Source organism: Panulirus ornatus, chromosome 16, assembly GCF_036320965.1.
Source record: "Panulirus ornatus isolate Po-2019 chromosome 16, ASM3632096v1, whole genome shotgun sequence".
Taxonomy (NCBI): domain Eukaryota; kingdom Metazoa; phylum Arthropoda; class Malacostraca; order Decapoda; family Palinuridae; genus Panulirus; species Panulirus ornatus.
The window spans coordinates 1908108-1920091 of record NC_092239.1 but is presented as its reverse complement, the minus strand read 5'-3'; the positions used below and the strand labels follow the sequence as shown (position 1 = coordinate 1920091).

At 38.5% G+C, this 11984-nt stretch overlaps 1 protein-coding gene across 1 annotated transcript; it reads left to right on the top strand.

Moving 5' to 3' along the window:
* The first annotated feature begins 12 nt into the window (after window positions 1-12).
* Window positions 13-6663, top strand: LOC139754020 (uncharacterized). Its single transcript, XM_071670991.1, has 5 exons — window positions 13-422; window positions 2268-2364; window positions 2572-2634; window positions 2778-2940; window positions 5650-6663. The coding sequence occupies exons 2-5, from the start codon at window positions 2303-2305 to the stop codon at window positions 5773-5775; spliced, it is 414 nt and encodes a 137-aa protein (XP_071527092.1). The 5' UTR covers window positions 13-422; window positions 2268-2302; the 3' UTR covers window positions 5776-6663.
* The last annotated feature ends 5321 nt before the right edge of the window (window positions 6664-11984 follow it).

The window sequence follows — 11984 nt, the reverse complement described above, 5'->3', positions numbered from 1 at the left end:
CGTAGCTGCTGCCACTGGGAATGTAAACAAAGAATATCAGAGGAAATAAGTGATCAACTTCACCAAGGACAAAATATAGAACAAAATAAGATAACCTGACAACTCTTGTTTGGAAATGAAAATGTAATCACTGTTAAAGACCTGATTTATAAATTTTGGAAAATAAGAGAAAGGAAGTCAACATAATTTAATTGAGTAAATTTAATGTACATAGAATGATAGGAATAGTTTTTTCTACGTATCAAGAGAAAAACGGAGGTGCCGTTCCTGAGGCAAGACCTCCGGAAGTTCAACAAATCTGAACAATAGGTATCAATACTGTGTCTCTCATGGCATTTGATAAAAGGTATCGGTATTTTTTAACTTTACCAAGATCTACGAATTAGCGGTATCAAATGACGCTCCTGTCACTTTGGACTGAGGTAAGCTTTTTTTTCGGAAAACGTATGCAAATCTTGTTCTGAACTTAAATCGTACAGGGTTTCCTTCTGGTAGGGCTAAAGCATGTAGATATTGGTTATTTGTATGGCTGAAAATATAGCTGGAGAAACTGGTTGTATATAAAGATTCAGAATGATCTTGTAATGCATTTACGTATGGATATTGTGATTTTTTCTTGCAATGATAGTGCACAGTTCAGAGAGTAGAGTAATCATGGTGAGGCGTGAATTTAAGTATTTTATTCGACGATATCAGTTAAGACGATCGTAGTAGGAGGTATAAAGATCAGTGAAGATCTGGGATTAATTATCATAAAAGTAGGTGTACAACGTGTACAAAAAAAGTTAAAAGAACACAAAAATTTAATTTGACCTCATTTAGCATCTGAGACTTGTAGTAGAACTATACCAGTACTTATGCAGTTTATGGGTGGGAACCATGTTTCATGGCTGAGTGTGGTACAAATAGCCTCATTAATTTCCATGATTTTTTTTGTGATCTGTTATACCTACTTTTACATTACTTAAATCCAGAATGTCTGTGATTGTGCCTCAAGCCACTGTTGTCTTATCAAACATCATAGAAAAAATTAACCATTCTTGATCATTTGATGCCATTATTATTGTAATCTTGAAACATTATATTACCATTGCAAAACGAAGTAATTTGATATCCAAAAGCTAATGCAGTTACAATGTACAGCTAAACTAGACCTGGTTTGGCAACCTTTAAGGTAAGTATTTACCCTCATCAGGTGAGATTATAAAGAAATTATCATTCTACTTGTAGCTGTAAGATGAGTTTTTTATTTTAGCCAACAAATTTGTGATAGGAGAGAGTAAAAAAAGCACACAAGTTTTCACCACAGAACAAAAGGTAATGATTTACTTTAATGCTACCTGATTTTCAGTGATCAAAAATGAAAAAGAAAAATCATATGAATGATATTAAATCTATTTTTTCCCACTATGCTTGCCTTTCCAACCCTCAAAATTCACGTTAAATCTTTAAAAAATGTAGCTTTACAGTTCCAAAGATATTCATATAGCAATGATAGAATCATTTCAGAAGTTTGTTTCATACATTACTTTCACTGTAATAATGTATAGAAGTTTTGTAGGCCACTAATTTTTACAGATTCTGTAGGCTTCTGATGGTATGAAAAGGTATCTGGATGTTTAAACAGAGGCCAGAAAACTTAGGACAACAATTGATGTCAGCTGTTGTTTGTAAGAAAAGCATCATTTGATGTGAGTCATTATGTAAAGGTTAAAGGGAAAGATTATTTTATATGTTGAATATAAGAATGAAGAAAATATTTGTTTTTCAGCTCTCTCACAAGTACAAGTGCTTGCATGTCATTATTCAAGTCTCTACCCAAATTATCAAAGGTTGTAAAAGTGCAATGTCAAAGTTCATTCTATTGTAGATTGTGGGCTTGTGATAATGATATAAAATTGGTTGCCTTTCCAGTCTCTGGCAAGGTAGCATCAGAAACAGACTGTTGAATGATTAAGAAAAAATCCTCACTATGCTTTTTCCTCTGTTCCTACTTTTAGAAAGTGATGATACATAGGGAAAGAATACCCATTCCCCTTTTCTTACCCCTTTTAGATGCACTTTATGACACACAGAGAATGTGTACATAGTATTCTTACTCCCTTGTCTACAGGAATACAGTACCTTCAAATGGAACACTTTGAAGGTATTTTCATATTGTTTCAAATATTGTGCATGTTTATTGTTTTAATGGAATGACTGTATCTTACAGTTATGCACACTTAAAGTTGCTGGATGAAAATCTATTTACATATGTCATATTCCAGTGCTCCACAAAGGTAATCAGGCTTATTTTGGAAAGATGGCTGACATGGCAGAATATGATCACCAACTGTCTGAAATTCAAAAGGCTGTGAGAGAAAGGTATGATTTGTATGAATTTGCTAAATGCACATTGTGTAGCAATAGTTATAATTAAGTTTGAACAGATATCTAGTGTAATCATTATTTCACTTCCTCATCTGGAAATGGGTGGATATATATAATGTGGATTTACAAATCAGAAAGTTATACTTTATGTAATGCATTTTGTAAAATTATGACTATTTCAGCCTTGTTTTTTCCACTTAGGGAGATACATCGCCTTGAACTGGAAAAGCAACGTTTGAGGAAAACTCATAGAAGAGAAAAAAGGTAATTGCTTTTTTGTTAATTGTGGAATTGAGATGACTTAAATCACTACTAACTTTTTATCAAAATGTTTGAGCGGGCTTTAATTATTTCTTGTCTAATTATCCAGAAATTATTGTTGAAGAAAGTTGATGTTTTGTTGTTAGATATGAAGAATTACAAGATAAAATCAAGGAGCTACACAGAGAACTTGTACAGGAGGAACTAGAGGCAAAACATCGCTTTCAAAATCTGCTTGCCCAGGTTGATGCATTGAGAAGAGAACATCAGCTTTTAGAAGCCCACACAGAAAGACTCAGGCAGAAAAAGGTTTGTTCAGTATTGTAATCTAACGTGGGGTAATATATCAACAGTACCGTCAATGCACTGAAGCATATTGCTCCAAGAAGTGGTACCTCATATTGTCAGCATTTGTAAATTCAGTATTTTATGTTTAAGTGGAAAAACACTGAAAAAGCAGATATAGAGTAAGTTTGATTAATGACATAAAAGTTGATTAAAAAGAATGTCAGAGCAAAACAGCACAGTAAAAGCTCGAAAATATTGATGTCTTTGTAGTTACAATATTTCTTATAGCAACTTTAAACTTAATCCTCCTATATTTTAATTGACAATAGCTGTTTGTGTGTTTTTATTGTCAGCTGCTTTAAAGAAAACACAACACTTACTATGCAGTTACCTTGCACTCTTTTCATATGGATACATGCATCATCACAACACTTTATGACCTATGGTCCTGATCAGTGAACTTGGCTAGCTTTCTAAGTGCTGCAGAAGCCTTGTAAGGATAGATAGGATTCTTAGGGCAGGAAGGTGAGGTAAAGTAATGTATATTATTTATTTATTTTGCTTTGTCGCTGTCTCCCGCGTTAGCGAGGTAGCGCAAGGAAACAGACGAAAGAATGGCCCAACCCACCCACATACACATGTATATACATGCACATCCACACATGCAAATATACATACCTATACATCTCAACGTATACATATATATACACACACAGACATATACATATATACACATGTACATAATTCATACTGTCTGCCTTTATTCATTTCCATCGCCACCTCGCCACACATGAAATAACAACCCCCTCTCCCCTCGTGTGTGAGGTAGCGCTAGGAAAATGCAACAAAAGCCCCATTCGTTCACACTCAGTCTCTAGCTGTCATGTAATGATGCACCGAAACCACAGCTCCCATTCCACATCCAGGCCCCACAGAACTTTCCATGGTTTACCCCAGATGCTTCACATGCCCTGGTGATGTATAATCTGATAAAAGTCAGTGTCAGAAATGAAGGAGATTATAATACAAATGTCTTTGAGCACTTTTTATTTTCTTACATTAGGGGCTCCAGTTAAGGACAAAAGTCCACATTGAAGTTAGCCTGGGAAGGTGCATAAGTTAGACTAGTTTTGACTCACTTCAGTCAAGGAAGGTTGCAGAGCTAGAACCTCCTCAGATGTGAGAGCATTACCCCATACAAGGACAAATTGATCCATTGCATAAATGGAGCAACTACTTTGAAGAAAAGAATTTTGACATCTAAACAGGACTCCCAGTTTCTTAGAGGAAGCCTCAGGCATTTCTGTAATGTGGGGTTTCCAATAAAGAGTGGATGTTACAGTAATACTATGTTCACTGAGTCAAGAGTTGGAATTGCAGAACCGTCAAAGGAGAGACAAGAGTTGTAAGTTTTGATAGATGGGTAGAAACTGGGTCTTAGGCACTAAACTAGATTTCTTCTACCCCACTGAGATATCCTCTCCAAGAGTGAGTTTATTGAGGAAAATCTATCAAAGCAAGATGCAGCTTGAGTGACAGAAGAGGGAGCAGAATTGAAGGATGTGGATGTATGCAGTGTTGAGTCATCAGCAATGAGTGGACTTTGTTATTTGTGGAAGAAAGGAAAGAGTAAAAGGAGAAAAAAAATGTATGGGACAGGTCAGCACCTTGAGGGCCACCACTGTTGATGGAGAGGAGAGGGAGGTTGATCTGTCAATAACCACAAAGATAGATTGGCTGGATAGGAATCTAGATTTTAAGCAGCAAAGTGAGGGAGGGAAGCCGAAAGAGGGGAGCCTTGCGGTGAGATACCAGTGCCACATACTGTCAAAAGCTTTGTATATGTCAAGGGCAACTACATCAGACTACTCAAAATCTTTCAGGGATGATGACCAGACATTAGTAAGATAGGACAGAATATCACCAGTGGATCTTGTCTTATGGAAGCCATAATAGGGACCAGAGAGAAGGCTGTAAAGATTCAAGCTGTCTAAGGATATTGGAGTTGAGGAGGTATTTAAAGACTTTGAAAATGGTAGATGTGAAAGCAGTAGGATGATAGAGGAGTCAGAATGGTCACCTTTCTTTAAGATAGGATGTATCAATGCATGCTTCCAAGAAGAAGGAAAAGTTTTGGGTTTTAAATAGAAATTGAACAGATGATTAAGCAAAGGTGCTAGTATAGAGGCATACTCTTTCAGTACATGGGGATGGATGCCATAGGCCTTGCTTGTGTTTAGTGAGAGAAGCACTTTTCTGACAGTCAAAAAGAGATTATGGGGAGGGGCATAGGATTAGTAAAAGAAGTATCAGAGAGTCATCCAGAGTGGAGCTAGAGGAGAAACAGGAACGAAAGAGAGTTACTTTGTGTACAGAAGAGATGGCTGTAGTACCATCAGAATGGAAAAGTGGAAGAAAGGTAGAGCAGCAGAAGTTGTCAGAGATGCTCTCAGCTCAAGCCAGAAAGACTTTTCAGTAGAGGATGAGGAAATGTTGTCGCACTTCCTTTGAATAAAGGAATGCTTTGCCTCACAATGATTATTTGTATGCTTATTCATTATCTACTTTCTTTTCTTCCATTCCAGAGTTTTGATAGTGCTTGTGAATCCCATGCTGACTTATTAAAATTGCATTGTCATTATTTGATAATATTGTCAGTCTATGCTTTTTTCTATTTCCCCCACCTCATAACCTGTCACACAGTTCCTCATCTAGTGGACCTTCTTTCAGTGCCAGTATGAAATGCAGTTGGCCAAAACTAATCCTGGTTTTCAGTATCCTCTACAAGGTGGTCAGTATCAAAACTTTCGAAGCTCAGGTGAGACTTTTTTTTTTTTTATTCATGCAACATTTTAATTTTTTTGTAAAGCTAAGCATATCTGAAGTCAGTGTTTCAGCCACTCATCATTATTTTTATTACTTGTGTGTTTGAATGAGTTAACCACCTTAAGCTTGAAGATTTTTCTCAAACATTTAAAGTTTTTCATAGGTTTTTGTAAGATGTGAAAGTTGAGTTTTATATATCTGGGAGTGGGGATGTGGGCTTGTCAGCGAATGGAAGAATAGAAGTGAGTTATAGTGTGGGGAATGGGTTGAAGATTCTGGGAGTGATGAAAATTGTGTGGAAAGAGAGTGTATATATATATATATATGTATATATTTCTTTCTTTCAAACTATTCGCCATTTTCTGCATTAGCGGGGTAGCATTAAGAACAGAGGACTGGGTCTTTGAGGGAATATCCTCACCTGGCTCCCTTCTTTGTCCCTTCTTTTGGAAAAAAAAAAAAAACGAGAGGGGAGGATTTTCAGCCCCCCACTCCCTCCCCTTTTAATCGCCTTCTACGACACGCAGGGAATACATGGGAAGTATTCTTTCTCCCCTATCCCCAGGGATAAATGTATATTATTTTATTTTTATTTTGCTTTGTCGCTGTCTCCCGCGTTTGCGAGGTAGCGCAAGGAAACAGACGAAAGAAATGGCCCAACCCACCCCCATACATATGTATATACATACACGTCCACACACGCAAATATACATACCTATACATCTCAATGTACACATATATATACACACACAGACACATACATATATACCCACGCACACAATTCACACTGTCTGCCTTTATTCATTCCCATCGCCACCTCGCCACACATGGAATACCATCCCCCTCCCCCCTCCTGTGTGCGAGGTAGCGCTAGGAAAAGACAACAAAGGCCCCATTCGTTCACACTCAGTCTCTAGCTGTCATGCAATAATGCCCGAAACTACAGCTCCCTTTCCACATCCAGGCCCCACACAACTTTTCATGGTTTACCCCAGACGCTTCACATGCCCTGATTCAATCCACTGACAGCACGTCAACCCCAGTATACCACATCGATCCAATTCACTCTATTCCTTGCCCGCCTTTCACCCTCCTGCATGTTCAGGCCCTGATCACTCAAAATCTTTTCCACTCCATCTTTCCACCTCAAATTTGGTCTCCCACTTCTCCTCGTTCCCTCCACTTCCGACACATATATCCTCTTGGTCAGTCTTTCCTCACTCATTCTCTCCATGTGCCCAAACCATTTCAAAACACCCTCTTCTGCTCTCTCAACCACGCTCTTTTTAATTCCACACATCTCTCTTACCCTTGCATTACTTACTCGATCAAACCACCTCACACCACATATTGTCCTCAAACATCTCATTTCCAGCACATCCACCCTCCTGCGCACAACTCTATCCATAGCCCACGCCTCGCAACCATACATACATACAATATATATATATATATATATATATATATATATATATATATATATATATATATATATATATATATATATTTATGAAGTCTGTTGTGGATGAGAGAGCTTGGGAAGTGAGGCAGTTGTTGTTTGCTGATGATACAGCACTGGTGGCTGATTCATGTGAGAAACTGCAGAAGCTGGTGACTGAGTTTGGTAAAGTATGTGAAAGAAGAAAGTTAAGAATAAATGTGAATAAGAGCAAGGTTATTAGGTACAGTAGGGTTGAGGGTCAAGTCAATTGGGAGGTAAGTTTGAATGGAGAAAACTGGAGGAAGTAAAGTGTTTTAGATATCTGGGAGTGGATCTGGCAGTGGATGGAACCATGGAAGCGGAAGTGAATCATAGGGTGGGGAGGGGGCGAAAATCCTGGGAGCCTTGAAGAATGTGTGGAAGTCGAGAACATTATCTCGGAAAGCAAAAATGGGTATGTTTGAAGGAATAGTGGTTCCAACAATGTTGTATGGTTGCAAGGCGTGGGCTATGAATAGAGTTGTGCGCAGGAGGGTGGATGTGCTGGAAATGAGATGTTTGAGGACACTGTGTGGTGTGAGGTGGTTTGATCGAGTAAGTAATGTAAGGGTAAGAGAGATGTGTGGAAATAAAAAGAGCATGGTTGAAAGAGTAGAGGAGGGTGTTTTGAAATGGTTTGGGCACATGGAGAGATGAGTGAGGAAAGATTGACCAAGAGGATATATGTGTCGGAGGTGGAGGGAACGAGGAGAAGTGGGAGACCAAATTGGAGGTGGAAAGATGGAGTGAGAAAGATTTTGTGTGATCGGGGCCTGAACATGCAGGAGGGTGAAAGGAGGGCAAGGAATAGAGTGAATTGGATCGATGTGGTATACCGGGGTTGACATGTTGTCAGTAGATTGAATCAGGGCATGTGAAGCGTCTGGGGTAAACCATGGAAAGTTGTGTGGGGCCTGGATGTGGAAAGGGAGCTGTGGTTTCGGGCATTATTGCATGACAGCTAGAGACTGAGTGTGAACGAATGGGGCCTTTGTTGTCTTTCCCTAGTGCTACCTTGCTCACATGAGGGGGGAGGGGGATGGTATTCCATGTGTGGCGAGGTGGCGATGGGAATGAATAAAGGCAGACAGTGTTAATTGTGTGCATGGGTATATATGTATGTGTCTGTGTGTGTATATATGTGTGTACATTGAGATGTATAGGTATGTATATTTGCGTGTGTGGACGTGCATGTATATACATTGTGTATGGGGGTGGGTTGGGCCATTTCTTTTGTCTGTTTCCTTGCGCTACATCGCAAACACGGAAGACATCGACAAAGCAAAATAAAAAAATGAAATAATGAAAAATATTTTTTCATACTATTTGTCATTTCCCGTGTTAGCGAGGTAGCGTTAAGAACAGAGAACTGGGCCTGAGAGGGAATATCCTCACCTGGCCCCCTTCTCTGTTCCTTCTTTTAGAAAATTAAAAAAACGAGAGGGGAGGATTTCCAGCCACCCGCTCCCTCCCCTTTTAGTTGCCTTCCACGACACGCAGGGAATATGTGGGAAGTATTCTTTCTCCCCTATCCCCAGGGATAATATATGTATATATATATATATATATATATATATATATATATATATATTGAAATGTATAGGTATGTATATGTGCATGTGTGGACATGTATGTATATACATGTGTATGTGGGTGGGTTGGGCCTTTCTTTCTTCTGTTTCCTTGTGCTACCTTGCTAATGCAAGGCAGCAGCAGCTGGTATACCACATCATTCCAGTTCACTCTATTCCTTGCATTGCGCTCACCTTCCTGCATGTTCAGACCCCAATTGCTCAAAATCTTTTTCACTCCATCCTTCCACCTCCAATTTGGTCTCCCACTTCTTGTTCCCTCCACCTCTGACACATATATCCTCTTGGTCAGTCTTTCCTCACTCATTCTCTCCATGTGCCCAAACCATTTCAAAACACCCTCTTCTGCTCTCTCAACCACGCTCTTTTTAATTCCACACATCTCTCTTACCCTTGCATTACTTACTCGATCAAACCACCTCACACCACATATTGTCCTCAAACATCTCATTTCCAGCACATCCACCCTCCTGCGCACAACTCTATCCATAGCCCACGCCTCGCAACCATACATACATACAATATATATATATATAATATATATATATATATGTATATATTTCTTTCTTTCAAACTATTCGCCATTTTCTGCATTAGCGGGGTAGCATTAAGAACAGAGGACTGGGTCTTTGAGGGAATATCCTCACCTGGCTCCCTTCTTTGTCCCTTCTTTTGGAAAAAAAAAAAAAACGAGAGGGGAGGATTTTCAGCCCCCCACTCCCTCCCCTTTTAATCGCCTTCTACGACACGCAGGGAATATGTGGGAAGTATTCTTTCTCCCCTATCCCCAGGGATAATATATATATATATAATATATATATATATATGTATATATTTCTTTCTTTCAAACTATTCGCCATTTTCTGCATTAGCGGGGTAGCATTAAGAACAGAGGACTGGGTCTTTGAGGGAATATCCTCACCTGGCTCCCTTCTTTGTCCCTTCTTTTGGAAAAAAAAAAAAAAACGAGAGGGGAGGATTTTCAGCCCCCCACTCCCTCCCCTTTTAATCGCCTTCTACGACACGCAGGGAATATGTGGGAAGTATTCTTTCTCCCCTATCCCCAGGGATAATATATATATATATAATATATATATATATATATATATATATATATATATATAATATATATATATATATATAATATATATATATATATATATATATAATATATATATATATATAATATATATATATATATTATATATATATATATAATATATATATATATATTATATATATATATATTATATATATATATATTTATGCAGTCTGCTGTGGATGAGAGAGCTTGGGAAGTGAGTCAGTTATTGTTCGCTGATGATACAGCGCTGGTGGCTGATTCATGTGAGAAACTGCAGAAGCTGGTGACTGAGTTTGGTAAAGTGTGTGAAAGAATAAAGTTAAGAGTAAATGTTAATAAGAGCAAGGTTATTAGGTACAGTAGGGTTGAGGGTCAAGTCAATTGGGAGGTAAGTATGAATGGACAAAAACTGGAGGAAGTAAAGTGTTTTAGATATCTGGGAGTGGATCTGGCAGCGGATGGAACCATGGAAGCGGAAGTGAATCATAGGGTGGGGGGAGGGGGCGAAAATCCTGGGAGCCTTGAAGAATGTTTGGAAGTAGAGAACATTATCTCAGAAAGCAAAAATGGGTATGTTTGAAGGAATAGTTGTTCCAACAATGTTGTATGGTTGCGAGGCGTGGGCTATGGATAGAGTTGTGCGCAGGTGGGTGGATGTGCTGGAAATGAGATGTTTGAGGACAATATGTGGTGTGAGGTGGTTTGATCGAGTAAGTAATGTAAGGGTAAGAGAGATGTGTGGAAATAAAAAGAGCGTGGTTGAGAGAGCAGAAGAGGGTGTTTTGAAATGGTTTGGGCACATGGAGAGAATGAGTGAGGAAAGACTGACCAAGAACATATATGTGTCGGAGGTGGAGGGAACGAGGGGAAGTGGGAGACCAAATTGGAGGTGGAAAGATGGAGTGAAAAAGATTTTGAGTGATCGGGGCCTGAACATGCAGGAGGGTGAAAGGCGGGCAAGGAATAGAGTGAATTGGATCGATGTGGTATACCGGGGTTGACGTGCTGTCAATGGATTGAATCAGGGCATGTGAAGCGTCTGGGGTAAACCATGGAAAGCTGTGTAGGTATGTATATTTGCGTGTGTGGACGTATGTATATACATGTGTATGGGGGGGGGGGTGGGCCATTTCTTTCGTCTGTTTCCTTGCGCTACCTCGCAAACGCGGGAGACAGCGACAAAGTATAATAAATAATATAAAATATATGTTTTAATTTAAGAGTTTTTTGTACATACAGAGTGTACCAGGTTTTCTAGTCACTGAAGTTAAAGGTTAATGCAGAAATGGTTAAAACTTAAAGCAAGTTCAGTTAAAGAAGTAAGTAACACATTTCAGTTTCTTGTGTACTTGACAGTGAATCATAGATGCACACACCTACGACTTTTCTGGGAGTACGGTAACACAAAGACACAATAAACAGGTGCAAATCACACTTTCTCATTTGAGTGGTCACCCCTTAGTATAATCTGTTTTTTTATCTCCCTAACCTTGAACCACTAATAGTTAACCATATTCTCCTTAGGTAATATCTGGCCCTCCTACAAGCAGCATATCACCTGGGTTTCCCATTAGATCTGTGTATTCCTTTAGATTACTTCATACTTTTACAGAAGTATACTGTTGCAACAATTAAATGAGGAAAGTTTAAAGTTTTTCATTGCTTCTCTAGTCAAGATGGAGGAGGCAAATATGCACTTAATAAATCCATATCACTAACCATGTGGTTAAATTTCCTTAATGTCTAGAGATAAATATCTGCCAACTGCAAAAATAAGATAAAATTGAGCATTAGTTAGTAGAGTCTTTCTTGAATATTGGGGTTTCAGAAGGTTCACAGACTCTTTACTTGTTCTCTTCTTTTACTCCAGATTAAAATCAAAGTATACTCAGATGTTCTGTTTATTGCTCACTGCTTTTGATAAGTTTCCAGATGATCTTGGTAAATATGTATTGTTGATTTTTTCTCGTCAGAAGGGAGTACTGTAAAAATACTTAATACAGAATCAGTCATGCATTCTTTTCTGCAGATAAAATACATAGGCCAAAGTGGAATGTTTACCAAATGTCTTATCTCATTATGT